Raw genomic sequence first — 27,445 nt, 5'->3', positions numbered from 1 at the left:
GAAAAGTGGCTGGGATATTGGGATAAAAAGGAGGCTGTGTCCTCCAACACTTTGAGAGATCCCAGGGGAATGCCCCATGGCCTCTCCCTTTATTCAAATAAAGGAAAAGGACTCCTCTGTCTCCTTTTTGGACATAAACCTCTGGTGGTTTTTGTGGATTAATTTTCCTAACACTATAAATGTTAAAGTCAGAAATTAAACACCTTTCTTTTTACCTTAAAAATTCCAGTATCCACATTGTTTTATTCCATATCCTATAACAACAGGAATGCTTTTGTATTAACTTGTAAGTGTGTGCCATTCCCTGAGACGAGAGCTCCCAGCCTGATTCTGGGGGCACTTTGCAAGGCTGAGGCAGTGGGTGAGGTGTGGGGCTGCAATTCCTGTACCAATTTCTGTAACAAAGGCTGCTCTTGTCCCTGCAGTTTTACGGGAACCCTATACAGTCCGTGTGGAGGACCAGAAAGCCATGAGAGGCAATGTAGCAGTGTTCAAGTGCATTATCCCCTCCTCTGTGGAGGCATACATCACTGTTGTCTCATGGGAGAAAGACACAGTCTCGCTTGTCTCAGGTAGGCTCTCATGGCTTTTTATTTTTGTTTTTCCCAGCTGGCAATGGCAGAGATGTATTGTGTTTGCAGAGTGCCTGACAACAGAAGGAATGATGGATCTGACTCCATGTTCTCAGAGGGTTAATTTATTGTTTTATGGTATTATATTAAAGAATACTAAACTATACAATACTAAAGAATACAGAAAGGATATTTACAGAATGCTAAAAAGATAATAATGAAAACTCGTGACTCTTTCCAGAGTCCCAACACAGCTTGGCCCCAATTGGCCAACAAGTGAAAACAACTCACACCAATGAATCCAATGAAACAATCACCTGTGGGTAAACAATCTCCAAACACATTCTACATGAGCACAACACAGGAGAAGCAAATGAGATAATATTGTTTCCCTTTTTCTCTGAGTTTTCTCAGCTTCCCAGGAGAAAAATCCTGGGCAAAGGGATTTTTCAGAGAATGTGAATGTGACAGAGATGTTTCCTGTTTCTTTTTTCCTTCCAAAATGCCTGATGTTTGCTTTGGTTCAATTATAACTGAGTGGGATGTCATCCTCCCAGTAATGTATTTCACTTCAGTGTTGCTGCATCCTTGTGACTCTGTGTATGTGACATGAAGGCTTCAGACAGCCCTGCTTTTCTAGGCTGCTTGAGGGGAAAATAACATGGTTTTTCTTTTATACCAGACATAAAACCAGCTTTCGGGTGCTGTGGCAGTGGGTTTGCATTTTAACTTTGATAGAGAGCTCCTGCATGCCAAGAAAATTTGAGTGTCATAAACATGTGCTGGGTTGTAATTGTTTTTAGTGGTGATGTTACTCGTGGATTAGAAGAAATCCCGGGTCTAAATGAGTTTGGTTATGTTTAAATGAGGTATGTAATCAATATTTATAGTTTCGTAGCATTTTAATCCCAAATATCTTCACAGATAACAGTGGAGGCTTAAAAACTGCTATAAGCTGAACATATTGAAGTGAAAAAATCTGTAGTAAAGCAGTTACGTGCATTAATCTATTTACTGACAGAGGGAGAAAATGTGAGGCATTGTTCAGGAATTTGGGCAAAGAAAATCTAACATTTTAAGCATACATATTGCAAGAAATTCATGGGAGAACAAATAGGTAGGAGAAATATTTTCAGTATAGTACATATCTGAATTATATATAATGCAGAGTGCAGCTGTTGTTGCACATACAAATGATTTATGTGTGCAGAAATTGGAAATGTATTGTTCCAGGGCTGTGCAGAATGGGAAAAAATAGTTTGAGTTAAATGTTGTACAGTCTACTCAGGAATATGTTTGTGTTTATGATGCTCAAGCATGTGGAAATGTTCCTGTACACTCCTCAGTACATTAATAATTTTTATTTTATGGAAAATTGTGTCATTGATGGCAATATTGTGTCATCTATATGGCTCATATTATAGATTTAATTTCTCTCCATGTTTTATTGATTCCTGACATCACCTTGAAATATTTTCCTCAAAAATTATAATTCAAAGAAATTTCTAAGCATTTGGTAGATATTTAAAAGCCATGTAATTGATGATCAGTTGTTCTATGTTGCACTGTCTAAGCTTGGTAATTTCACTTCCTTATTATGGTTTTGGATTTTGATAATATCATAATTTTTGTCATTGAGCAACTGCAGCTGGGTGTGTTTGCACAGAGGTCTGGAATATCTGAATTACTGGACTCACCAGCACCTCAGCCAATACAGAGTTGTATTTAGATGCAAAAAACACAGGCTTTCCATTATTCTCTATATATTGATGCAGAATTATGCTTAAGGTTCTCTAAACTATGATTGCAACTATTTAACACAACAGTGGATGGATGTGTTTATTTTGCTTAGTCTTAAAATAATCTGCTGCATGGTGCATGTACATCTGTAGGTGTGAGTCTTGGCTGGAGGAAAAAACATTAATTTCTTCATGATTAACTACCTTAATTTTTTTTCTAAGTTTAATCATTCCCTGTTATAAAAAAAATATGCATGTTTTCTGTGGAAGCATAGGCTGAGAGGACACAATCTGAATTCCTTCTACCTCTGTGATATCTGAGAGTGGCTCAATCCTACTTTCACCCTGGAATCAGGAGTAGGGGATACCCAGATCTCTGTAATTTCCTTTTTAGGGAAAAAATATGGCAGCTCTTCAAAACATCATGGCTGCCACTTACAGATAATTTATTTTTTATTAGCTTTTATTGGTTTTAATTCCAAATTTTGGGGAGATAAAACTGTGTTATAACATTTAAATATATAGATGTAAATCTATTTTTTTTTCCCTGAATGCACCCTCTGACAATGGTTACGAGGCTACAATCATTAAAAATCTATTACAAACTTTAGCAAGTTTCTTATTATCTCACAATCCCTCAATTCTGCAGTTGGGCATTTAAATGAAAATAAAGCATAGATCATTAGAACAGATGCTATAAAAAAACCCATTTACTGTATTTTTTTTTTTTTTTTAGTGTGCAAGACCAGATTCTTTGGTCTTGCACTCAGGAAAGTATTGGAAGTTATTAAGTATTGGAAAATATCAAGTTCTCATTTATTTTCTTCTTTAATTTTTTTTCTAAATATCTGATTTATTGGTTATTCATTAACATCTTCAAAAAGGAGAGCCAGCTTGAGGGAAAACCTCTACGGTAAATGGAACGAATATAATAATAGTTATAATTATATATATATATATATGATAATATGTAATATATTATATATTATAGTTATATAGTTATAAATATATTTGAGAGTGATGCTTATCATGGCTTGAAAAAGACAAGGTTTTTTGGGGGAAAAAAGGCAGTATTTACTTGAAAAGTAAGAAAAACAAAGTGGGAAAAGAAAGTGTGTGAGTGGTGAGGATAAAGATGAGAACATTTTCTGAAGGGAGCTGACAAGAAAGATGGGGAGAGACTTTTTACTGGGGATGGAGTGACAGGACAAAGGGGAATGGCTTCAAATTGTTAGAAAGCAGGTTTAGACTGGATATTAAGGAGAAATTCTTTACTCTGAGGGTGGTGAGCGCTTGGAACAGATTGTCCAGAGCAGCTGCTCCCTCCCTCCCTCCCTCCCTCCCTTCCTTCCTTCCTTCCTTCCTTCCTTCCTTCCTTCCTTCCTTCCTTCCTTCCTTCCTTCCCTTCCTTCGCCACTTCCTTCAGCCACTTCCTTCCTTCCCAAAACCCCAAAAGCACAATGTTTTTACTTTTCTAGGGTAAAAATATCCTACCTTTTTAGAAGGAGAGTTTTAGAAGGGTGTCCCTTTGTTAAAACTGTACAATGTTTTTGGTCTTGCCACAGTGTGCTATCATGGGCATATCTGTATATTTGGTTTTCAGGGAGCACAGTGAAATCCAAATGTGTAATAAATACATCTGGGCAGGAGCATCTTCTGTTTCCTGGCTGCAATTTCATGTCATGCCTCCAGGTTATTGTAAAGTAATTGGGAGTTGAAACATATTAAGACCTATTACCAGAGCTTTTCCAGGGAGTACCCCAATAAATCACCCTCCATGTTCAATAAAGGGGAAGGTGCCCATGTTTGGAGCCAGAAATACCAATTTCTGTGAAGTTTCTATGTGCAGGGGCTTGTTCTGTCTGTTAGGAAACAGTTTCAGAATTGGGGTTTTGCTCTTACACTTATTCTTCTGATATGACAGCAAACCTGAGGCCAAAAAGCTTTTACAGGATCTCCTCTAGGTGCAAAGGTAGCAAAAAAAAATTAAATAATTTTAAAAACAATTATTTGGGTGATTCTATTTTAAGGAAAAGCAGAAAACACTGAGCTCCAACAGCAAATACAGAGAAAGCTTTTAATACTGGAAAACTCCATTTTGAGGAATAATGGTGAGATGGAATATTCAGCTGTCTCCACTGGACACAGCTGTTTAACAATCAGACTTTGCGGTGGTGTCTGACAAGCTCTGAAGTGTCAGCAAAATTAAGGATTGATGGTAACTCTGACAAGTCTCAAGGGGCTCACAAAGTGCAGGTAACTGCTGTGCCAAGCTCTGCAGCTGCAGCTACAGGGTTTCTTTTCCTAAAATCCTTATTTTCTGAAGAATTTTGCATTGTCAGTTGACTTGAAACCATCTGAAATTAATTTAAATTATAATAGGGAGAGCAAGGCAGTGCAGTTTGCTCTTGTGCCTGTAACCAAATCTTACATGTTTTCATCAATGGCACTAAACATAAAATCTTAAATCAGCCTAGAGCATTGTGTTCATCCTAGAATCACTCTAGAATACCTGATGGATAGCTCAAAGGTCAAACTTCCTTTCCCTCTTCCTGCTTTCCTTCACAAACTATTTCTAAAGAAAAGAGATTTTTGGAATCAGCTTTGTGCTGACCTTGTGACCACTGAAAGCAGGCTAAGCCCTACAGGACCAAACAGCTCAGCAAAGCTGAGGTTTTTGTAATAAAATCCCCCAAAATAATAATAAATAATAATATTAAAAATAATAAACCCAAGGGATAATAGGATAGTAAAGTGCCCCAGCACAGATTGTGCTTCTGCTCCTGTTGAGCATCTCCAAGGCAGAGGGGAGTCAAGTGCTTGGCTCATTTCTTCTTCACACACTGAACTGCAGAGCTGGACTAGAAAGGGAAGTGGAATAACTGCTGATTGGGCTGCGCCCAGGTGAAAGCACAGAGCAGAACCCACTCATGTCTTAATTAGTCCCAGGGAGAGCACAGGATGGGTGTGGTTATAGGAGAAGGGATTACGGGGAGTGAAGGTCAGTGTAAGGGATCAGCAAAGAGAGAGGAGCAGAACGAGGAATGGATGTAAACAAAGCCTGAAGAATTAACTTGGGTCTGTCACTGCACTCTGTATTCCTGTTAGGAATGCCTCCTCTCCTGATCCTGGTAAGTGCCAGGGATTTTGAGTTTTTCTGTGTTTCTGAACAGTGCCAAGAGCAGGATCATGGGTAGGTTGGTGCCCTGACCTTTCTAATTCCCGTTTTCCTGTCTAATGACACACCATGCAAGAATGTCTCTGATTTATACATGGCCTGTGACTGCTTAAAAACAAAAGTAGAAAAGGGGAGAGAGAGATAACAGCAGCTGTGCACAATGGCATATTTGAGTGTGCACTGGCAGAACTGCAGCTCTGAGGAAAGGTGGTGAGCATGGATGGAACTTGGTTCCCTGAAGGAGCCCTGTGATTGACGTGCTGGTGACAAGTGATGAGCCTTCCAGCCAGCCTCCTGCCCATCAGCCAGGAATTAGTCACACTGGACCACAGCTTGGGAAGTGCCACTGCTGTACACTGACCTACATTTGGCCTAATGAATTGCATTATTTATTTACACACAGTTCCTCAAGTCTCGTCTTTAAAAGGCCCGGGGGCTCTTGGATCCCTTTCTGCACAAAGGGCTTTTCTGAGCTGCTCTGGTTGGCAGGCAGCATCAGAGTTTGCCAGGAGTTACCACGTGGTGACTTCTGAAACCCAGCACTGCAGATTTGGGCTCTGCTGGGCATTGTTGAATGCCCAGCATTCAACAAATGATTGCTATTAAAGAGCCATTATGATGGGAGCACTCAATTCAGAAAGGTTTGGCTTTTGGGTTTGGTTTTTTTGGGGGTTTTTGGGGCTTTTTTAGGTCTTTTTGGGGGGGGTTAATAAATCTGGGTTTTGAGGAGGGTTTTTCTGTTGGGTTATTTTTTTTCCTTTTTTTTATTGGCATGAGTTCTATTTAAAGACTTCGTGATTAAAAGACCTTTTTACAGAATTTATGACTTTTTTCTATGAGCAAGCTTCATGGATTATTTAAAGCTAAATATTCACAAAAATTTTCTCAAAGGCAGTCCTCCTCCCACAGATAAAGTGCTACTAAATTCAATTGATTAATGAGCTTCTTATTATTTCTTTTGAAGCAAAAAAAAATCAAAAGTTATTATAACGATCAAAAGTTATTATAACTATCAAAAGCTATTATAACTATAATAACTAATAAAATAATTATAACTATTTTCATAATAACACAAAAACACCTTTAAATGGGCCTACCCTGACCAGTCCAAAGCAGCTTTGGGCTTTGGAGATTACAGCAAGGGCTCAGTTTGCACTGGGCTGGTTTTTCAGCCATGAGGTTTGTACATAGTGCAAGAAAAAACAAACTCTTTATGGAGACTGGTCCTGTGTGAAGTCCTGTGATCAGAATTAGGTTATTGCTGGTGACCACAGGGATTAAGTGCAGCCGTTTGACTGAGGCTGTGTCTAGTGGAGATGAGCAGTGATGGTTCCTGCTTTTCATTGATGTCAGTGCTTAACCACAGCTGCCAAAACCCAAGTATTCAACATGTATTTAACCTGTATCCCTGAATGCTCTACATGCAAGATTTCTTCTGGTTCCAGGTGGAGTGAGATGAAGTATAGGGGGATAGAACATAAGTAAATAAAGGTGGTATAGAAAGTAATTTTCCCCCCCTAAAGAGTTGCAGCTGAGCCAATTATTAGAGATTGGGAGCAGGCCTGATTTTAACAGGTTGCAGTTGTAGCCAATAAGAAGAGTGCTATAAAAGAGTGGATTGGTTAGTTGAGGGCAACTGGAGTTAGTTGGCTCCCGTGAGGATGAGGAGGAGTCAGTGCCTCGAGGAGATGCCTACAAGAAACATCAAGGAAGTATGAAACTCTAGCAATATGCAACCTTTGCAATGTAATAACAATAGAACTCTTGCACTGTAATGACAACAATGATGATTAATTTTTTATGATTAAATATTAGCAAGTATATAAAATTTTAACAAATCTGTGTGCAAGCTACCTTCTACCAAAACCATGTCAGTGAGGTTTAATTCTCCTCTTCAGAGCTGTATCAGTACTCAGAAAGCACAGCAAGCACATCTCTCCCTGTGTTGAACTTCCTCCACTCCCTGGAAAGCTGATGGGAACAGCATTCAGCCACACTCGGGTCAGGCTGCAGGTTTGCTTTACAGTAATGTGTTTTTCTGAGCTTCCTAAAGTGCACTTGCCCATCTCTAAAGACAATATATTGCTTCCTCACTTTCACTTTCAGCAAGGTTATTTTCCTGAGGGATCTAGGGAAAAAATTATTTACTGCATTATTTAAGAGATGTCTAGTTTTCTACGTTTTCCCTGAGAGCTCTGTTCTTTTAAGAGGACTGTATCTTAAAGCACCAGAAAGTGGAGATGGTAAAAAATTAGCACTTCCTTCTTGTGCAAACAATTTTCACACTTTCCTCTGTCTGATGAATGAAGATTGTAACGGACTGAGGCCATGTACTTCAAACAGTTCACTGAAGGAAATTATAAGTAACGAGCAATAGGACAAGAGGAAATAGCTTTAAAATGTGCCAGGGGACATTTAGGTTGGGTATTGGGAATAACTTCTTCACTGGGAGGGTGGTCAGAACAGACTGCTCAGGGAAGTGGTGGAATTGCCATCCCTGGAAGTGCTAAAACCACACCTGAATGTGGTACTTAGGGAACGGATTAATGGTTGGACTCAGTGATCTCGGAGGTCTTTTCCACCTAAACCATTCCTCTGTGTTCTCTGGGCTCCATTTTTGTTTCCTATTCCATTACATTGGAGTATTTTGATCGGGTGAATAATTTAAAAGTTATTTCTCTGGTATGGGTAGCATTGGATGCAAGGATTTCAGCAGCCTGGTGGGAGTCAGGGGTTGGGAGCCACTCAAAGGGATGAAGATGGAAAGCATCTGATCCACGTGTCAAAAAATCACTTTTTGGTAGCACAGAGGAAGGTGAGCAACGTGTTTGTAGTACAGGAGTGGTTTCTGATCACTTACTCAGCACAGGGAAGTGAAATGCAGTGTTAACATCACAGAGAGTGGTATTTCCCTGCAGAGGGAACTTGTGGATTTTCCTAGTGTGACTGGACGTTTTGGCTGATCTGGGGGCAGAGAACAATGGTGGCTGTTTGTGAGAGATGGAGGAGAAAAAGATCTCTGAGTGCAGTGTTGTGGTTAAAATCTAAAAAGTCAGAATTTGCTCTGTCTCATCATACCCAGCAATTTTCATTCTAATGGGATTCACAAATATAGTAGCAGTGGCTTTGACATTTCAGTAACAAAGCATGTCTAGGATAAAAGTGTATCATAATTTTTCCTTCTGTTGCTACTGAGTTTTGGGCAGCCATTCATGTCCATCAATGGGAGGGACTCTTTCCCTCTTCTCACTTTAAGACAAACCAAAATAAAAAACCTAAGCTAAACAACCCCTGAATCCTCTTTCTCAATTTTTTGCCTCAACTCTTTAATTTATTTCCTCTCTACTTAAATTAAAGCATGTGAAAAACTTGATTGGATTCAGGTCCCCTTTAGAATTGCTTTTGCCTTCTTGAGAATTAAACAGAGAGAGAGGATTGCAAATCTGCTTCTGGGTAAATGTTTCAAATATTTATTTTTTTATGATTTATGCCCTTCTCTCTGTATCCATCAGTGTGTGTATACATATACATACATATATATATATATACACACAGATATATGGGCACTTATCACATCTCCCCATGGGCCTGAGGCTCTGTTGGACCATGCATAACATTATCCAATCTGATGCCCAAACTGTTCTGTTTTACCACCTTGTTATTGATGTTGCCAGTCATGAAGAGGTTTCTTTCAGCATGGCTGAATTCAGTGACACAGTTAGCCTTTCACTGGAAATATCTGTGTCACATTATTTTCTCTCCAGATGTGCTTGAAATTTCTTTCATTTTCCTGGGTGAAACCCATTTTATCACCTGGCCAGCTTTTTCCAGCCCTCATGGTTTCTGTAATATTCATTCTCTCTGGGGCTTGAAGAGCCTTCAAACAAATATGGCCTGCATTTAAATGAACTTGATGTTTACCAGCTCTTTATTAAAGGTGAAATAAGAGCAGGCTGACTGCTAACCTTCCCAGGTGCTCACTCAGCATTCTTCCATTTTGTCTTTGCACTTATTTCACCATTCTTCAGGCAGTTTTTTTGTTCATAGATATTTTATTCAATACTTAAGGCAATATTTTTATCTTGCATGATTTGGGGTGGGGATGTCTGATTTTATAGACAGCAAAGCTTAGATTTGTTATCAAAATTCTACAAACAGGTATCAAAATTCTACATTGATGAATCAGTGTGCTGCTTTTAGGTCCAGTTTTATGATTTATTTTCATTTGTGATTTTTAAAATAGAAATTGTTTTCTTCCTTATAAATCTCCCCTGCCAGGAGCTTGTGATGTTGTCACCTTGCTGAGCAGCAGTGGATAAGTAGGTGACCACACCAAGCCCTGTGTGCTTGAGTTTTCCCATCAAAACCCAGCCTAACCTGAGCAAACACCAACGAGCTGTGACAGCTTTGATGTGAGGGGACAAAATTGATGCATGAGATTCATTTTAATGAGTGCGTGCCTCGCCACTGGGAACCTTTCCTGCCTGTGGATGTGGTTTAGCTGCACTCTGAGGGGAGCAGAATGGCAAAACTGCCACCAGCTGTGGTTTTCAGGTTATTTTTAATACATCCAAAGAGATATCTACAAGTGACACCTGGAAAAAAAACCCAAACAAGCAGAAACAGAATATTCTATTGTTGTGTGTTGTACCAGCGAACTGATTTCAATTAAAACATCACTGTGGAGCACAATGGCACTAAGTTGATAAATCCATATTTTTTTAGGGCTGTAGATGCTCACACAATGCTCATTTGGTTTGCCCTCCCTGTCAAGAGTCCAATTTTAATTGAGAGGCTCATTAGAAGGATGACTCATTAGAAGGAATTGGAGGTGCCTGTCTGGTAGGGCTTTGTTTCATTTGCTGTGACATCAGTGCTGTACCTGGGCTGCTGATCTGGAAAGCCACATTTTAATTGCAAGTGTGTTTTCCCTTTGGAGGGAGGTTATGATGGAGGCCAGGTGACCTTTTAGTCAGAATCAAGTGAAATTTAAAGCCTGTGATCTGGTGTGTGAGCTCAAGCTGTGCTGGGGCAGATGCTCTGTCCTGATGCAGAATCTAAACATTTTATGTTGTGAGCAGTTGCCAAAAATATCTAGAAAACTTAAAACCAGTGAATTTTGAGTGAAAATAGAGAAAAAAATATTAAATTGTTTATATGTTCTTTACCACCACCAAAATTACATTATAATTGTGATTACAGATATTTTTCGCAGCAAAAATAGCCTACAAGGGTTTTTTTTAATGTTTTTTTTTTTTTTGTTTAAAATAAGTCCTGCATGTTCTTGCCATGCACTCGAGCACTGGTGGTGTGGAATGAGTTGAAATGTTTCCTGTGGGCCATTGGAGACCAACGTGATGCCAACGCTTTCAGCTGCCAGAGGAGTGTGATCCACAGAGACCTGTCAACAAAAGCAGGTCAACAGGATTGAGCAAGGCAAAAAAAATCAATAAATCTTTGAATTAATCATGCAGCTGCCAGGGAGAATTATGGGTGCATGAAATGAAGGCTGTAGGTGTATGTCTACGGCAACTTATTCTCTCCTACCTCAGTGTGTCCTTTTCTGTGCCTGCAGGTTTTCCTTTCCCTGCTGCCATCTGAAAGGCTTTGTGTTTATTTGGGTACCTTCATGGATTACTCACTGTTCATTTTAAAGTAACCAATTTGGTTTTGATTACAGAAATTCCCCTTTTCTTCCTCTCTGTCTGCACTGTCACTTTTCTCGCCGTTGTGTGCGCTCAGTGTGAATTAATCCCGGGATTTCACCTCCAGGATTGCACATCTTGTGCAGTGAATTGGACTGAAAGCCACTGCTGCCTGGGTGAACAGAGGAGTTAAAAATTCATGCCAGTGCTGCAGGTGAGGGGACACCCTTGTGAGCCCTTCTGCAGCAGCAGGGCTGGGCAAGGAGCCCTGTGTGACCGTGTTCACAGGGGTCTGAGGATGAGGGAAGAGACAAGGATCTGACTCCATGTTTCAAAAGGCTGGATTTATTATTTTATGATATATATTACATTAAAACTATACTAAAAGAATAGAAGAAAGGATTTCATCAGAAGGCTAGCTAAGAATAGAAAAAAAGGAATCATAACAAAGGCTTGTGTCTCAATGTCTGAGCCAGCTGACTGTGATTGGCCATTAATTAGAAACAACCACATGAGACCAATCACAGATGCACCTGTTGCATTGCACAGCAGCAGATAATCAATGTTTACATTTTTTTCCTGAGGCCTCTCAGCTTCTGAGGAGGAAAAATCCTAAGGAAAGGATTTTTCATAAGAAATGTCTGTGGCAGCCCTGGGCCAGCTCTTCCTCCCTGGGTGATGCCCAAATCTTCCTCACAGGCAGATGTGGCCACTGAACAGCCCTGCCAAGGGGGGATGCTCCACACCCTGCTCCCTGAAGCTGGGATGCAGCCATGGGGAACTAAAAGGGCAGCTTGAGGGAGAAATTTGACCCTGGGACATGCTTGGGAGGGATGTGTGGGAGGTGCATCCTGTGGATATCTCTGTGGTTTCAGCTCTGTGCTTTGGTTTCATTCTCTCCTCCTCTTCTTCCTCCTCCAAAGGATTTGTCTGTCACTGCAGGGCCCTGGAGGGATTGTTCTCTCCAACTTCCCCATGTGATTGCTCTCTACAACTTCCCCCTGCAAACCTCGACTGTTTTACTGCTGCAGCTTCTGGGCTGGCAGCAAGAGAGGATGGGGAAATGAATAGAAATGAATACCTTGGCATCTTTAAATCTTTGTTTCTGCTGCAGATGATGCAGAGGTCCCTCCTCTGTGCCCAGCTCTCCAGCTGCAGAATTGGTCCTGCACCATGCCAAGGATGCCTCCTTGGCTCCCTGCCCGGGGATCAATGCTGGCTCTCCTCCAGCTGGGGTGCAGCCCAGTGCTGGATGCTCCTTCTCACTGCAAATTCAAATTCATTTTCCTCTTTCATCCAGGGCTTTCTTTGCAAATAGACACTGATATTCATAAAATCCCCAAGAACAATTGCCCTGCTACTTGTGGAAGGTCAGGGCAGGCTCTGTTTGGGGATTACATATTCCAGCTAACATACAGCACTCTTGTTTTTCAATTGCATGCCTGGGGAATTTTTTTTTTTTTTCCTAAAGGTTTTTCCCTCCTTCTCCATTAAAACAGAATCAAATTCCTGACACACTCAGAAAATACATTGCAGTCCAGCTGTGGAGGTGATTTTTTAATTTTTGCACTAACAAAGAGACAAATAGATTATGGTTTTCTAGAGGAGACAGAGTTGGTTTTTTTTGTTTTTTTGTTGTTTTTTTTTTTTTTTGTTGTTGTTCTCCTTTTGTAAAACATCCTGCTGGTTAAGTACCATTGTTTAGTAAACCCACATTTTATTCTTTAGAGAGACATAAACCATGGGAAAGTAACATCTTTTTTCTTCTGATATTTGTCTTGCAACTGATCCTCCAGGCAATACCTGAGTGATAATGATGGAAGAAATATTTTCTTCTGTTCTTACAGACTCACATTTTTTTTTGTGCCTCCAAGAGTGCAGTTTCTGTACTGAGCACTGAAAATCCTTCCATGTACTCCATTTTCCTATTCAATTTAAAACTGTTTTTCACAGAACACAGACTAAAATGTATTTGTTTAAAAACTGAAAAGGATTTTTGATATGAAAAAGGAAAAAATGACACCAACTGAAATGCTAAAAAGCATGTGGGTACACACAACTAGACAGTATTAAAACTCATCTCTTAAATGGGCAAAATATTTTGCAGATTTGAAAAAATAATAAAACTATATAGATATTTTCAATTAAAGAAATGCTCACTATATTCAGTGTCTTCTAAAATCAAAATACTGCTGTAAAATAAATTTTCAATATAAAATTTCACAAAAGTCTCCATAAGCACTGATATTTTTACATGTATGTAAAACATCAGTCAAAAATAAAAAAAAAAATTGAAAAAATTTTGATTTGTAGTGTAGTTATATATAAATGTTATATGGTATATAAATTTATATATTTACAATATAAATATATAACACATGCATTTATATATTTATGTTTGAAATATAATTAGTAATTTACTGCAAAATAATAAAATGTGGAAGCAGCTGTGGATGTAGTGTAGTGATTAGGGAAAAAACAAAGTGAGGATAAAAGAAAACTGAAAAAATGCTAACCTTGAATTGTATTTAAATGGAGATATAAATAGCGAAGAATTCAGAGGAATAAGGGGTTTGATCATCTACAAAACACTTTTTGTTCTTCTTAAATGTTTTTTAAGTTCTTAACTGTGCTGGATTTCATGAATTCCTTGTGCTGAAAACAAACAAGACATTAATTTTCTTGGAAAAATTCTATTAGAGCAACAGAAGCAAAGTTGATCTGCTTTTCAAAATGCACATTTATGACCTGCTGAAAGGCAAATCCAGGGCTGGGGAGGCAAAGTGCATCCATGAATAAGAAGTGATGGGATAATGTGTGCTGTGTCACAGCAGCCATTCAGCAGTTTTACAGAAGGGGTGAGGAAAAGAAAACCCCTCTAAATGTCAGCAGCCCAACAAGATCTTGTGAGATGCTCTGTGTGCATCAAAAGGGATTTCAGAAAAAGAAGTTATTCATTGGATTTTTGGCCTTCCTTTTCTTTCATGCATCTTCTCCTTTCTTGCATGAGCTCTGTTTATTATTAGGATTTCTTTGCCCCCTTATCAATGGTTATTCACAGCACATTTAAGAGCTGACTTGTTTTTCAAGTGCTAAAGAAATTCTGTATCACAAACTCTGTTGAAAATCAAGGGAACCTTTATCTCTGCCTGTTTTGGCATCTCTCTCCCTTTATGAAAAGCCCAAACCCTCTTTTTGGTTAATTGGAATTATGACTCTTGTAACATCTCTTTATCTCTTTTCCCTCTTTATATTGAGGGAAACTGAAAAGCAAAGAAACAAGACTTCCTCAGTTTTCTCATTGCAAATCCTCAGGCAGGATCCCCTAAAACCTTATTCATTCCTTGGATCCATGGTTCCTGTTTATTCCCAAGTACTCAAATATGAAGTAAAGGAGATTAAGTGTGAAATTGGTAGGACTGTTTTATATAAATAGTAATAAACCCACAAACCAGTGCTTCAGATTTGTGTTTGTGCAGCTCTCGTTGCCTTGAACTGGAGTTCCCTGTGTGAGGAGAGGGAAGATGGGAGAGCTGGGATGGTTAAACATTGTTTGTCATTTAAAATGGCTAAAAATAGTTAGCTATAAGAAGATGAAATATGTTGTCTTTTTTTGTTGCTTTCATTCAATTTTCTCACCACATCTGATACCTGATAATAAATTGTTGGAAGGAATCCACAGGAACAGGGGACCATAATTATGAATGCCCTAAATTTTCTGTCTCCACCACCCCCAGACCTTCATGTTGTTTTAATTAATGAGAATTAATTGCATTTAAAATCAAAACTCACTTCCTTCTTACTGTTTTGAAGTGCATAATTCTTTTCTCTCTCTCAGGATTGATATCCTTTGCTGCCAACTACTTTATTAGGAAAAATGTGCATTTTTTTGGTTAAAAATGCTGTCCTGTTGAAAAAGTTATGATTCAGCCAAACAAATAAATAAAAAACTGCAAGGCATGCAGAAAAAACCAGAACTTTTCCTTTCAATATTTTCAAAATTGCATATTTTCCTCTTTTCATTTCAAAGTGAAAGCTGTTGGAAAATTACCCATGTAATTCTCTAGGAAAAAATAATTTCTTAGGATAAAGAATTGTGCGGGTTTTTATTGATTGTTTGTTCCAATACTAATTGTAGCAGATTTTTTTGTTGGTTTGGTTTTGTTCAATTTTTTTTTTGTTTGTTGTGCTTCTTATTTTTTTACTTTCCTCCCTGACTTCCTGTTTTGGGAGAAGGAGTATTTTGAGCTAACAAACATATGGAAATTAGCAAACTCTGTCACATCCAAATAGGATATTTTCTGTGGGAAAGAAATTGCCAGAGCTCAGAAAAATTTTGTGTGTAGCCATTTAACCACCCCATTTATCCGGGATGGCCTTTTTAAATAAAATCAATGCTAATTTTGCATTTCCCTAATGGGAGCCTATTAAGCTGAGTACACAGGCATTTTTAACCTCAGACACGTTGCAAGGGCAAGTCAGCACTGGATTTAATCTGGTGGTATTAATGAGGAACAGGGAAATTCTGCGTCTGGATGACTTGGATCCTGGATTGGGAACATTCAAACACTTCCCCCTCTAATAATTCCCCCAATATCTCTTTTACAGTTATTATGGAGCATAATTTAATGCTTCTGCTCAGGGTTCTTCTCTTCTGGAGCTCACAGATGCCCATAAAATAATAATCTGCGTTGAAACTTGGCTCCAAATTATTTTTATTTGAACAGCAAACAATCTATTAGGCCACTGAAGACCTTTCAAGCCAATATGGACAGGAATTTCAAAGCAGTCTGGGCTGGCTGTATGACTGAATTCCAACTGAATAGAATTGAGCAAAAAACTAAAAGAGCAGGGAAAGAAAGAGTAGATTTGGGAAGTGATTTAGATTTATTATGATTTGGGAAGTGGCTTTTTACAAGAAGGAAGAGAGTAATTGAGCTCAGAGTGGAAGAGTGGCAAAATGTGTGAGCAGAAATGAAGTGACTTTGTGCTCCTTACACTGTTCCCCAAATCCCATTAGTTTTCTGTCCTGTCACCCTGGAAGCATTGGGGAGACACTGAGGAGAAGCAATTAGGGCAGGTCTCAGCACAACCAGCTGCCTCTGACACAGTCCATGTGTGGCCATATGTTCCCAAAAGAAGAGGGAATGTTTCTCTCCACTTCTGAAATGCCAGGGGAGAGGTCAAGCCATGAGTGCTGCAGGCTCTGAGGAGCAGGGGTTTCAAATAGAGTTGTTTTCCAGTTCAAACCTTTGCATTTGGAGCTTGAATATTTAACATTTCACACTTTTAAAAAAAATTATAAATTCCCACTTCCTTTTTTTTCCCCATCTCCCAGAGTAATTCAGAATAAAATTCTGAATTTAAATAAAATTTGCGGTAATATCACCTTCACACCTCCTAATTAAGGAAATTTTAGAAATTGTATAATGTCTGCAAATGAGAAATGTGAAGTTGTGGAAGGAAAGGGATGGGAAGAGCAAACAGTCAAGGTGATCTGCTGCATTCAGTAACTTAAAGCTGGAAGGGAAAGGTGGGTTAAAATCACCATATTATCCAAATTTTCTGCCCCCTTGTGTGTGCGTTTTACCTGCGAGAGCAAGTGGGAAGCAATGCTGAACAAGAGAATTAATTAATTCTTTCATAATTTATAACTATTAATTATCAAATTATTAAATAACTATTGATTCATAAATTATTTCCCTTTGGTAGCCTTGTGCTGATCCAAAACTTTGTTTCCTACCACTCTATTAATCCAACCTATTTCATCTTCCACTTCTCCCAGGAAACGAGCAACAGGGTAAGAGGGAGCAGCCTCAGGCTGGGCCAGGGCAGGCTCAGCTGGGACAGCAGCAGCAATTTGCCCATGGAAAGGGAGCTCAGGCCTTGGCAGGGGCTGCCCAGGGAGCTTTGCAGTGCCCATCCCTGCAGGTGTCCCCTGGAGGTGGCACTGAGTGCTCTGGGCTGGGGACAAGGTGCCCATGGGGCACAGCTGGCACTCCATGGGCTGGGAGGGCTTTGCCAACTTCATTGATTAATTCTATTCTATCATTCTAAGATCCAGAATCACTCCCAGGCCACAGGCTCTGGTGTTTCACACCTGTTGCTTTGTTATTTTCAAGTTTTTTTAAGTTTTTTGATGTTTACATTTTTGTAATAGGTTTTCTCATGCACTTTTCATGTAAATAATGATTATTTTGCATTCCTTTCTAAAAAAGACAATTGATAGACTGTTACTTTGACCAATGTGGTTGGAGAAGTAGCAATTTAATCCTCCAATCCATGGTCACTTTTAAAATTCTATAAAGTCCAGAAATGAACACACCTTTTTTTGCCTTAAACATCTCAGCATGTGAATGTCATTCATTTCATGTCGTATTCCAACACACACTCAGCTCTTTCAGGTGCCTCCACATCATAGCAGTGGATGAAATTTATTTTTTTTTGTTTCCCAATCACCCTCAGACACCAGTGCAGGTACTCCTTGGATGTATAAAATGTTGAATTTTTAGATATGGGAAAATGTTGTTTTGATAAATCACAAGCGTCTTTCAGCGGCTCAAAGGATATTAAAATGTCACAGCCAAGCAAGTCAGCATTCTCATTCTTTATTCCTGTCTTTGAGGACACACTTTGCAAACTGTGAAGGAAACAGATAATTTTCTCTAGGAATTAGGAGAGTCAGAATATTGCTGTACTGCAGTGAACAATTAATGATATTTATCTCTCACATAAGGCTTTACTCTTTTCCTCTATAAATCTTTTCTGCAGGAGCAATTTATGGAGTGATATCTCCATTTTGCACGTACAGAAGCTGAGACACTGCATGAGCACAGGGAAAATATCAAATCTGCTTCAAAGCTTTACTAGATTTAAAGTTATGTGGGTATTGGGGAGGTTCCCACTGTGCAAATTTTAGGCCACACTTTCAAAATGTTTCTCTCACTAAGTTTGTGATTTGTGTTTGATATGTAGAGCATTTTTAATTTTGGTTGTTTGGGGATTTTACTTAAAATATTTTAAGTATTCTTAAATACTTTAAAAATTAAATAAATGCTTGAAAAAGTAAATATTAAAATTAAATACTTGAAAAGAGTAAAAAAATCACTTATTTTATCTTCATAATCATTTATGACCTCTATAATATTTATCCATCTACCTAAGGATTTCAATATGCAATACAAGCAAAAAAAGGAATTATAAATATGAAACTTACCTGAGTGGAGAGGAGGAAGTGGGCAAATTAAGGAAACACAGAGTTATATTAATTTTTGCCATCTTCTTATTTGGCTTGAAAAATGTCAAATCTAAGTCTACATAGACTTTTTATACAGATTTTTATGTAGAAAAACCCTCGGCTCTTTGAGAACAAGGGAAGCTCCTGGGTTTCATTAGCACTGAAGATGAATATTTTTGTTATTCTGAAGATGAATAATGCCTTGTTTCTGAGTGCTCTGGCTGCAGCCTAAAACTTGTTTTACAGAACCTTAGTCTGATAGAGCCAAGCTCAAAGCAGTGTAAGATATTTAAAACTTGACTTTTGGCAAGAAACTCCTCCTTACACACATTTATTATTTTATGCTTTTTTAATTACTCATAGTACCTGAAATAAGCAAGAGAGATATTACTTCAGAGGACATAAAAGAGTAATTTGCAGTCTAACAAATGTCCCTATATGTGATTTATTTCTTTTAATCCGCACTGACCTTTTGAATTGATTATCTGTGATTTACAGGAGGACCTGTGTTAGACCAGACACCCACAACTAAAGAGACTGAAATGACTTGCATTTTTAAAACCAAACAATTTACTGTGCTAATTGAAATATCTGCAGCAGAAACAAAAAGATGTGACTTAAAATTTTTGCAATTTGAAAAGCATTCAATGTTGATGGCTTTTTCTTTGTTTTTATCAATGGTGTTAAATATTTTTTGACATTGTGGGTGACATAAATAGTGACATGCAGTTTAGTTGAATTATTAAACTACAGATGCCTATGCATTTGGAAATGCCTTAGCCTGTAAATAAAGACAATAAATCAGATTTTTCAATCAGATTTCCACCTGTTAAACATCCTATATAAAGCTACCCTGGCTGCAGGTTGAAGATCTAGCAGTGCATAGATCAGAAAATGAAATTTCTTATTGCTACAGCTGTTTGGCATTGGCCTTAAAATCGAAGTGGATGACAGAGCTGCTCTGTTTGGGGCACTTTTTATGTTTACTTGCCTGTCTGAGGAAAAGCAGCATGTCCCTTACATTTATGATAAGGAGCCTTTGGGGGGATACCTGGTAACTGAGGAAAAAATGTCTGTCCCTGTAGACAAGTGCAAGGCTTCCTCAGAAATTCACATGACAAGAGATGAAGCTCATTTCTGTGAAGTGAAATTCTGAAGTCTTGTTTCTCTCTAGTGGAAAACTCTTAGATCAGGAAATGATGGTGAACAGAATTGCCTGGTTGAGTTGGATTTTAGTCTTTGCACACCTTGTTCTAAGCTGATTGTCTGATGTTCCTCAAAACAAGGGTTCTCTTCTCTGAGAGAGGAATATTGTTTCCTTTCAAAGAATAAAGATCTAGAACAGAAAAGAGAGATTCTGCAGTGGGCCTCAACTTCATGAAAGGTACTTTATTCCCCCAGCAGCACTGCCAGTTGCTGCTCATGGGAAGTGACAATTAGGACTGTGTTTGTCCATGTAATTGTAGAATGACTTGGGTTTGGGAAGGACCTTAAAGATCATCTGGTGCCACCCCTGCCATGGCAGGGACACCTCCCACTGTGCCAGGCTGCTCCAAGCCCCAATGTCCAACCTGGCCTTGGGCACTGCCAGGGATCCAGGGGCAGCCACAGCTGCTCTGGGAATTTTATTTCAGCTTCTTCCCACCATCCTAGGGAACAATGTCTTCCTAATATCTGATCTGAACCTGAAAAAAGTTCACTTTGAAGCCACTCCCTGTGTACTGTCCCTGCATCCCCTGGCAATTGTCTCTCTCCAGCTTTCCTGGGGCTCCTCCAGGCCCTGCAAGGCCACCCTGAGCTCAGCCCAAAGCTTCTCCTGTGCAGGTGAGCAATGCCAGCTGTGCCAGCCTTTCCTGCCAGCAGAGCTGCTCCATCCCTCTGCTCATCCTGGAGCCTCCTCTGTGCTCTCTCCAAATCTGTTCTCCCAGAGAAAAGAATCCTTGTTTTGAGGAACATCAGACAATCAACTTAGAACAAGGTAGGCAAACACTCTCTCCTCCTCTGGACTCTCTCCTTTGGTGCCTCCACGTCCTCCCTGTGCTGGGCCCAGGGCTGGGCCAGCTCTGCAGTTGGAGTCTCATCCCCTTTCCTGTTCCTCATGATGCCTTGAGAGACTCCCTGAAACAGAGGATGGACAGAGTTAAAGGAATAAAACAGAGATTTATTAAAAAGACCTTCAAAGGATGTACCTTGGGCAGTACAAGAGCCTGGCTGAGGCTACACCCAAGATGGACAGCAACTCATGAGTTTTCACACTTTTATAAGTGTCCATTTTCATATTGGGATTAATTGTCCAATTACAGCTTCAGGTTATGCAGTCCCATCTTCCCAGATTGCTCTGCTCAATTCACTGTTTGCACTTTCTGGGCCTTTTGGGCCTTTTTGTTGTTAGCACTTTTTGGGCCTGAAGCTGCAGTGGTGTCCTTGGTTCTCAGGCTGGAGAAGGATTGTTTAGTCTGACTAAACTGTGAGGAGAACTTGCTAACACTTTATATGAAGTTCAGAGTTCTATACTAATGCAGTACAGAATCTGGAAAATATGAAAGATAAAACTAAAGGCATCACCCAGACTGGATCAGTGGATCTGTCCTGGGATCACCCCAGGACACAGCTGGTTCATCTGTAGATTTTGTGCTGTCATTCCTTGGCAAAGCTTGTAGAGAAACTCTGCTGATGTCAGTTAAGGAACATGACATTTTTTATCTATACTGTTCTTAATCTAACAGATTTACTTGTCTTGATTTCACACCTAATTGCTGAAAATATTGTGATTAGACAGGAATATAAAAGCAGTATAATACAATACCTGTTGACAGAACTGATTAAGACTGAAAAACAGAGGAAAGCAAGTACCCTATTATGTGCCAGAGGTCACTGAAAAAAGTGTATTTAAAGCTGCTGATGTAAAGCAGCTCAATATTCTGTTATCTATGGATGATTTTAAAAGCAAGTTGTTCTCTAATGGAATTCCCTTTTCACTGGACTGTCACCACTGACTGCTCTATTATGTATTCAATTACTATATCTTTATAGAAAAGTACTTGTTCTATAGAATGATAGTTTAAAAAAAATTGAAATTATGAAAGTTTGAGAAAATGTAGCTGTTACCCAACATGCCATCTAATTTTCTCATTGTGCACTGAGGCAGTTACTGTAGAGTTCCTATTTTATGCAAAAGTACAGCCCTTTTATTTTGCCTCAAAGATGGATAATTTCTCTTAAGGAGAAGATAATTTCTCTTAAGGAATGGAAACACTTGACCTCTGTAATCTTTTGTGCTGGAAAAAACAGAATATTCCAGATTTGGATCTGTTACTGTAACTTCTTCTTCCACACATGTGGATTCTTCCCTTTTAATATACATTTTAATATATATTTTATATACATTCCTTTTAATATACTCCCTTTTAATATACATTTTAATATACATTTAATATGCATTCCTCCCTTTTAATATGCTTAAAATACAGTGTGATATATTTTAGTTGTTTGTGCATGACCAGACTTTGTTAATATCTAATATATAACCTCGATGACAGTCCCTGTGTAGCTCCCTTCTAACTGGAAATGCCAGACATTTCTTCCTGTATAAAAGTCATGATACATATTTTTGCTTTGCTCAATTTCATCTAAGAAAAAGAGGAATCACAGAACCTCCTTGGGTGCTTAACATTTGTGTCAAAACCATGGTTATTAATCAGAGTGAAAATTAAGAGAGTGTCCTCATCTCGCAAAGCATCTCAACAGTTTTATGGAAAATCATTCCAGTGGTGTTTTCTTCCTGTGGCAAGTGTGGGGATGTGTTTTATTATTCACCTCAGTATTCTGACGAGACAAGCCAGTCTCTGGGCTCCAGCAAATGAGGCAATTGCCTAAGGCAGAGCCTGAATGTCCTTGGCCACACTCTGTGCTTCCCACAGCACAGGGGAGCCTTGGGGTGATTCAGCCACATCCCACCACCACACCTGGAACCTTGGATATGCAGTGGGAGGCAGATCCACCTCAGGTGCTGCTGGGCTGGTCTGGAGCAGGACCTTACAAGAAATTCTTCCTGGCTCCACCAAGGTCTCAGCTGTTCCTTTGGGATTTCTCCTGAATATCTTTGTCCTACCCCCAAGGAGCAAACACAGGATGCTGCTGCATCTCTCAGCTCAACAACTGCCTGCCTTTGGGGAGGGAGCTGTCAAATCCCTCTCTGCTGAGCAGAATAATTACCCCACTAAAGATGGAGAACCCTGGGACTGTGACCTCAGGTATCTCTGTGTGGGTGTGAGCAGACACAGGTAAGGACAAGGCAGGGGAGAGGAAGATGTATGGCAGAGTGCTCCTATTAATTGCTCCTGCTCCTCCTTGCTGCAAAAAAATCTGCTTGGAGAGATGCTCCAGCAGCAGGTGACTGCACCAGAATATGAATGGGGGGTGTAGAATCTTTGTGGTGCCCTTTGTAAATGGATTATTGCCTTCTGGCTGTGGTTTACTGTCACTGGTGCGCTCTGCTCGTAAGCAGAACGTTGTGCCTTCCTAGCAGTTGTCTAAAAATGGAAAATCTCTCATCTGGATTTCAGAAGGGGGGATGTTGGCTGGTTTTGTGCAGACAGAACACATACAGGGGTAGATGGTGGCTTTGTGTAACGTGGTTATCTTTGGGTTTTGCTTTTAAATAAAGCAAGCAAAATTTGGAGCGTATTTCAGTGTGGAGGTCAGAGAAATGTGTGTGCCTTGTCTAATGATAAGCAGAGGACATCTGGTTATACCATCCATCAGCCTATTGCCTAGAGCAAGAGATATCCAAGTTTGACATGTCTGTTTTGGGAGGGGGAGGGAGGAGCAGAGAGATAACAGGCTGTTTTATTAAAATGCTGCAGCTGAAGTTGTTGGTTTCCTTTGTTTTGGTTTTTTAGGCTTTGGATTTTTTTTTTTTTTTTTTGTTTGCTATTTTTCCCAAAAAAAAAATCACTTTACATTATATTTACTCTATTCACTCTTTGTGGGTACTACCCAAAAAGATGATCACCTAATACTACCCACAGGATGAACATATTAATTACCTAAAATATTAAAATCATTTGAACATTAAGAATGTTTGAAAACCATTAAAAAAATACTCTGGCTTTAAGTTATAGAGTTCTAAAAGTGAGAAGTTCCTACTCAGTCATATTAAAAAAAATCCTAAAATGTAATCCCCCTTTATTTACACTCAGAGATCCTGACAGTGCTCTCCTAGATTTGAAAATGGGTCATAATGTCAGTCCAGCTTGCTTATGATTTTAAGTTGCTACTATTTTGTTGATTTCACAACAAAAAAATTTTTGTTGATTATGAATTCACAATATTCATGCTGTGTTGCTAATCCTAATGAAAATAAGAATCCTTGGGAATTTAAAAAAAATGTTTCATAGTTCTCAAACAGTATTGTGCATTTCTAAAATATGCTATTTTTTAGCTTTTGATATTTTTCATGCAATCAATTCATAAAGATTTCTAATTCTTTTAAAACAGAAAAAGAGGACTGAACAGCCTTTTCTTTCTTGCATTTTTCCTAATTTTGCTTTTCCTTCACAGAATAATCAGGAAAGTGCTACACTGTGACATTTCTTTCAGATTTTGCCACTTACACTCCTTTTAAAATGCTCTTTTGACACCACGAAAATTGTTTCTTGTCTGGATATCTTTTTCTCTTCAAAACACGAATTCCTTTAGAATAGGCTTTTTGTTTTCACATCTAAATACCTTTGAATGTTCCAAATCTCCTTGAACGCTCCTGATTTATTTTCTGGAGTTTCAGCCTGTTTTATGTGCCTTGTTTGAAAGCAAACTTTGAGGAAACTTAGGCCAGGTTGGACACTGGGGCTTGGAGCAACCTGGAACAGTGGAAGGTGTCCCTGCCATGGCAGGGGTGGCACTGGATAATCTTCAAGGTGCCTCCAAGATTGAAAAAAAATCCAAACATTCCCTGATGGAAAATCTGCTGTGTTCATTTCTCTGGAAGGTTTGGTCAGAGATGGATGTCGTTTGTTTTAAGAGGGATTTTATTATCAAATTATTAGTATTGAATTTTAGCTGTAAAAGCATTTCTGAATCTAAGTGAAAACTTTCCTCTGAAGTTAAAACCTTCAGCACCAAAACATGTCTGGTTCAAGACAGATGCAGTTTTGAAAATCTTGTTGTTTAAAGATAACTCATTTTTTTTCAGACAAAAATTGTTTTCTGTCTGTGTCTTGGTGGTAAAGGGCAAATATAAGTTTTTACTTAGCATTTAATAGAATTTAATAGAACTGCTTTTGGCAATGACTGATTTGGTTGTTTAGTAATAGGTAAAACAAGTCTCTGACTGGGCTTTTATAGCAGCTGCATGAATAATCAAATTTCTCTTCAGTTTGGTTACAAAGCCAAATAAACACATATTTCTTCTTTCTTAACAATATGAATCAAAACTCTCTTTGTCCAATTTTCCCTGGCTGGGGTATAGGAAAGCAAGAACTATTCCTGTGAGTCTCCCAGCACATTTATCACACTGAAGGAAAACCTTTGTTTGCACTATCAGCATATATTCAGCTAAAGCAATAAACTACCAAGGATTAGATTTGAACACAGCTGATTGATTTTGGTATCTAACACTGAATGTCTTCCTGGATATTATGCTCTTCAGAGCTGTGCTTCTTTTGCCTCAGACCCATTTGGAAACCTAATGCTCTTTTGAACCCTACATCTAATCAGGTTTCTCTGTCTCCTTAGTCTGTCTCTCTTTTTTTCACCCCACTTTTTATAGAACTGATGGGATTATTAATACTTTTCCATTTGTATTGTAGTGAGCACCTTGTCCTGTGGGAGCAATTTTATAATTGTAAATATTATAGTCTCCTATGTTGCAGATGTAAAAATTAAAATAAGCTAGGACCAGAGCTGGCCTGTTTTGTGTCTATTCACCACTTGCTACTGAGACAGGGATTTGTAAAATCTCCCCAAAAGATAAGTAACTTAATTTCTGGTCTTTCAAAGCTTAATCACTGCAGTTTAAATGCAAATGTTATTATTTCTTCTATATTTAAATGAAAATTAGCATTTCAATAATAGGTGCTGCTTGTGAAGCTGGAGTTTTTTTTTAATTTTTCCCCAGTGTCTAAAGTTACAGAACTAAAATCTTGTAGAAAACAAATTTTGAAAACATCAAAAAGCATAAATACTCTGTGTAGGTAATGAAGTCGTAGGTTTTGTGATTCATATCTTGTGGAAGAAGAATGATTTTCATAAAATGATGCATTTTAAAATACATATTCCCATTTTTTCCCCGTTCAGGTTTAACCTGCTGGAAGCACAGCTTTGGCATTTCTCAGGATGTTAATAAAGTGTTAAAACTTCACACTGAATTAAATAGCATATAGGAGTGTGTGGAGTTGTTGGTAGGTGTTTTGGAGGACTTTTAAAAAGATGTAAAGCATTTATATGTGTGAAGATAAAACCCCTCCAGCTGGCAAAAGGAAAAAAAAAAAAAGTAGAAAACGTGAAGAAAATCTTGCTGGAGTTACTGCCAGTCCCTTCTGAAATAATAGGATTTATGGCAAGCCATCTCTCTGACATGTAGGCATTAGCTGGGATTTTTTTCTTCATTCAAAGGTGTGGTCTGGTGTGCAATTCTTTTCTGAAATTATCTATAATAATGTAGGGAATAATTTGTTAGTTACATTCTAAATGAGGAGGTTTGAGCCAAATTCATAGGAAAAGTAGCTCTAAATACTTCTCAGTTTTTGTACAGACAATCACTTTTTATGTTAATCTGCCTGGAGGATTTTCTTGAGAAGGTAAAGAAGAGCATCTTTCAAAACAAGCAAAGTGGAAATACTCCCTAAGGGGAACAAGAAATTCAGCTTGTTAACCACAGGCTAATGAAATGCAGATTTAAATCTCCCAGTACCTGTCTTTTTCTAGGACCGGAAGTGCCTCAAAGAGATTATATAGATATTTACATCTTAAAATCACTGTCTGCCTAGAGATGGATGAGTTATGGAGTTAGGATGGGATGTAACATTTATGCTGGTTACTGTGGAGAAATTGAGATTAAACCTTTTGGACTATGGCCACTTGCCAAGTGGTTTTCCTGAAATCACTTGTATAGTGACAATATTTTTCTGTCCCACCTGAAAAAATGAAAATGACAGCATCTCAAACAATAGCAAAAACTGATAAATCACCAGGAATAACATAATATACCCTGTTCAACCACTATTTCAAATTTTTTGGCTTACAAAAAGCCTGTCCTTATTTGCTACTCTTCCTGGCAAATAAATTTGTGTTCTTCATCCCCTAATGCTTTGCAATCTCTCTGTTCTGTGATTTATTTGGTATTTTTTTGTGATAGCCATGTGTAACAAGAAGTGCAGCTGCTATAGACCTTTTATCCAATATTTTAAACTCCCTACATTCCCAAAGGAATGTTAATTCTCTCCTTGGCTGCTGCTCTAGTTCTTCCTTGTTGTAGGATCTGTTGATCTGTCTTTTTTGATTTTTGCTTACATTTGTGCCTCTGCACATCTTGTAGAGGCATCTCCTGGGAAACATCTTCTCTTTGTTCATGTTTTAGTCTTGAAATCAGTACTTGAACGTGGCTGTATTTTACAGATTGGTTATTTTGCTATAATTAAGCCTCATGAATATGAAGATTCATGTAGTATTCCCATGGTGTCCTAGGAAGTTAGGTTTAGCTGTATGATTTCATTTCATCTCTCTGTAACCCATCATCATGTCACTTCTGCTAAACTGAAGTATCACATTGGTTCTTAGGAAATACAGAGGATGTACTTGCCAAATTTTGGCTTTATTTTTAAGCCTAAGGAGAGGGACTTCACAAATTCTTCTCTGGAGAGCTGAGACAAAACTTTGCTGGAGGGGAGAGAGGGGGAAATAAGGTCAATGAAAAGCTTAAAATATTTTTATTTGAAAATGTATCCTAATATTGACATTTAATAAAATTTCTAATAGTTGACAGTGTAGTTTACTGAGCAAAACCATGAATAAAAATTTTTAGACTTGATTGTATTTTTAAGACTATCCTTGGTTTTCTGTGTGTTTGTTTTGGG

General features: G+C 38.6%; 1 protein-coding gene across 5 annotated transcripts in view; it reads left to right on the top strand.

Annotated features, from left to right (window-relative positions):
- Positions 1 to 27,445, top strand: part of DSCAM (DS cell adhesion molecule) — a 472,834-nt gene that overhangs the window by 71,804 nt on the left and 373,585 nt on the right. For all 5 annotated transcript variants that reach the window (XM_064705508.1, XM_064705527.1, XM_064705537.1 and 2 more), the window contains exon 3: positions 426 to 572. In XM_064705508.1, the coding sequence (XP_064561578.1) occupies positions 426 to 572 (147 nt within the window). The remainder of the gene's footprint in view (positions 1 to 425; positions 573 to 27,445) is intronic.

This window comes from Zonotrichia leucophrys, chromosome 1 (assembly GCF_028769735.1).
Source record: "Zonotrichia leucophrys gambelii isolate GWCS_2022_RI chromosome 1, RI_Zleu_2.0, whole genome shotgun sequence".
NCBI lineage: Eukaryota > Metazoa > Chordata > Aves > Passeriformes > Passerellidae > Zonotrichia > Zonotrichia leucophrys.
The sequence above is the reverse complement of the archived record's forward strand: the minus strand, read 5'-3'. Positions and strand labels throughout refer to the sequence as shown.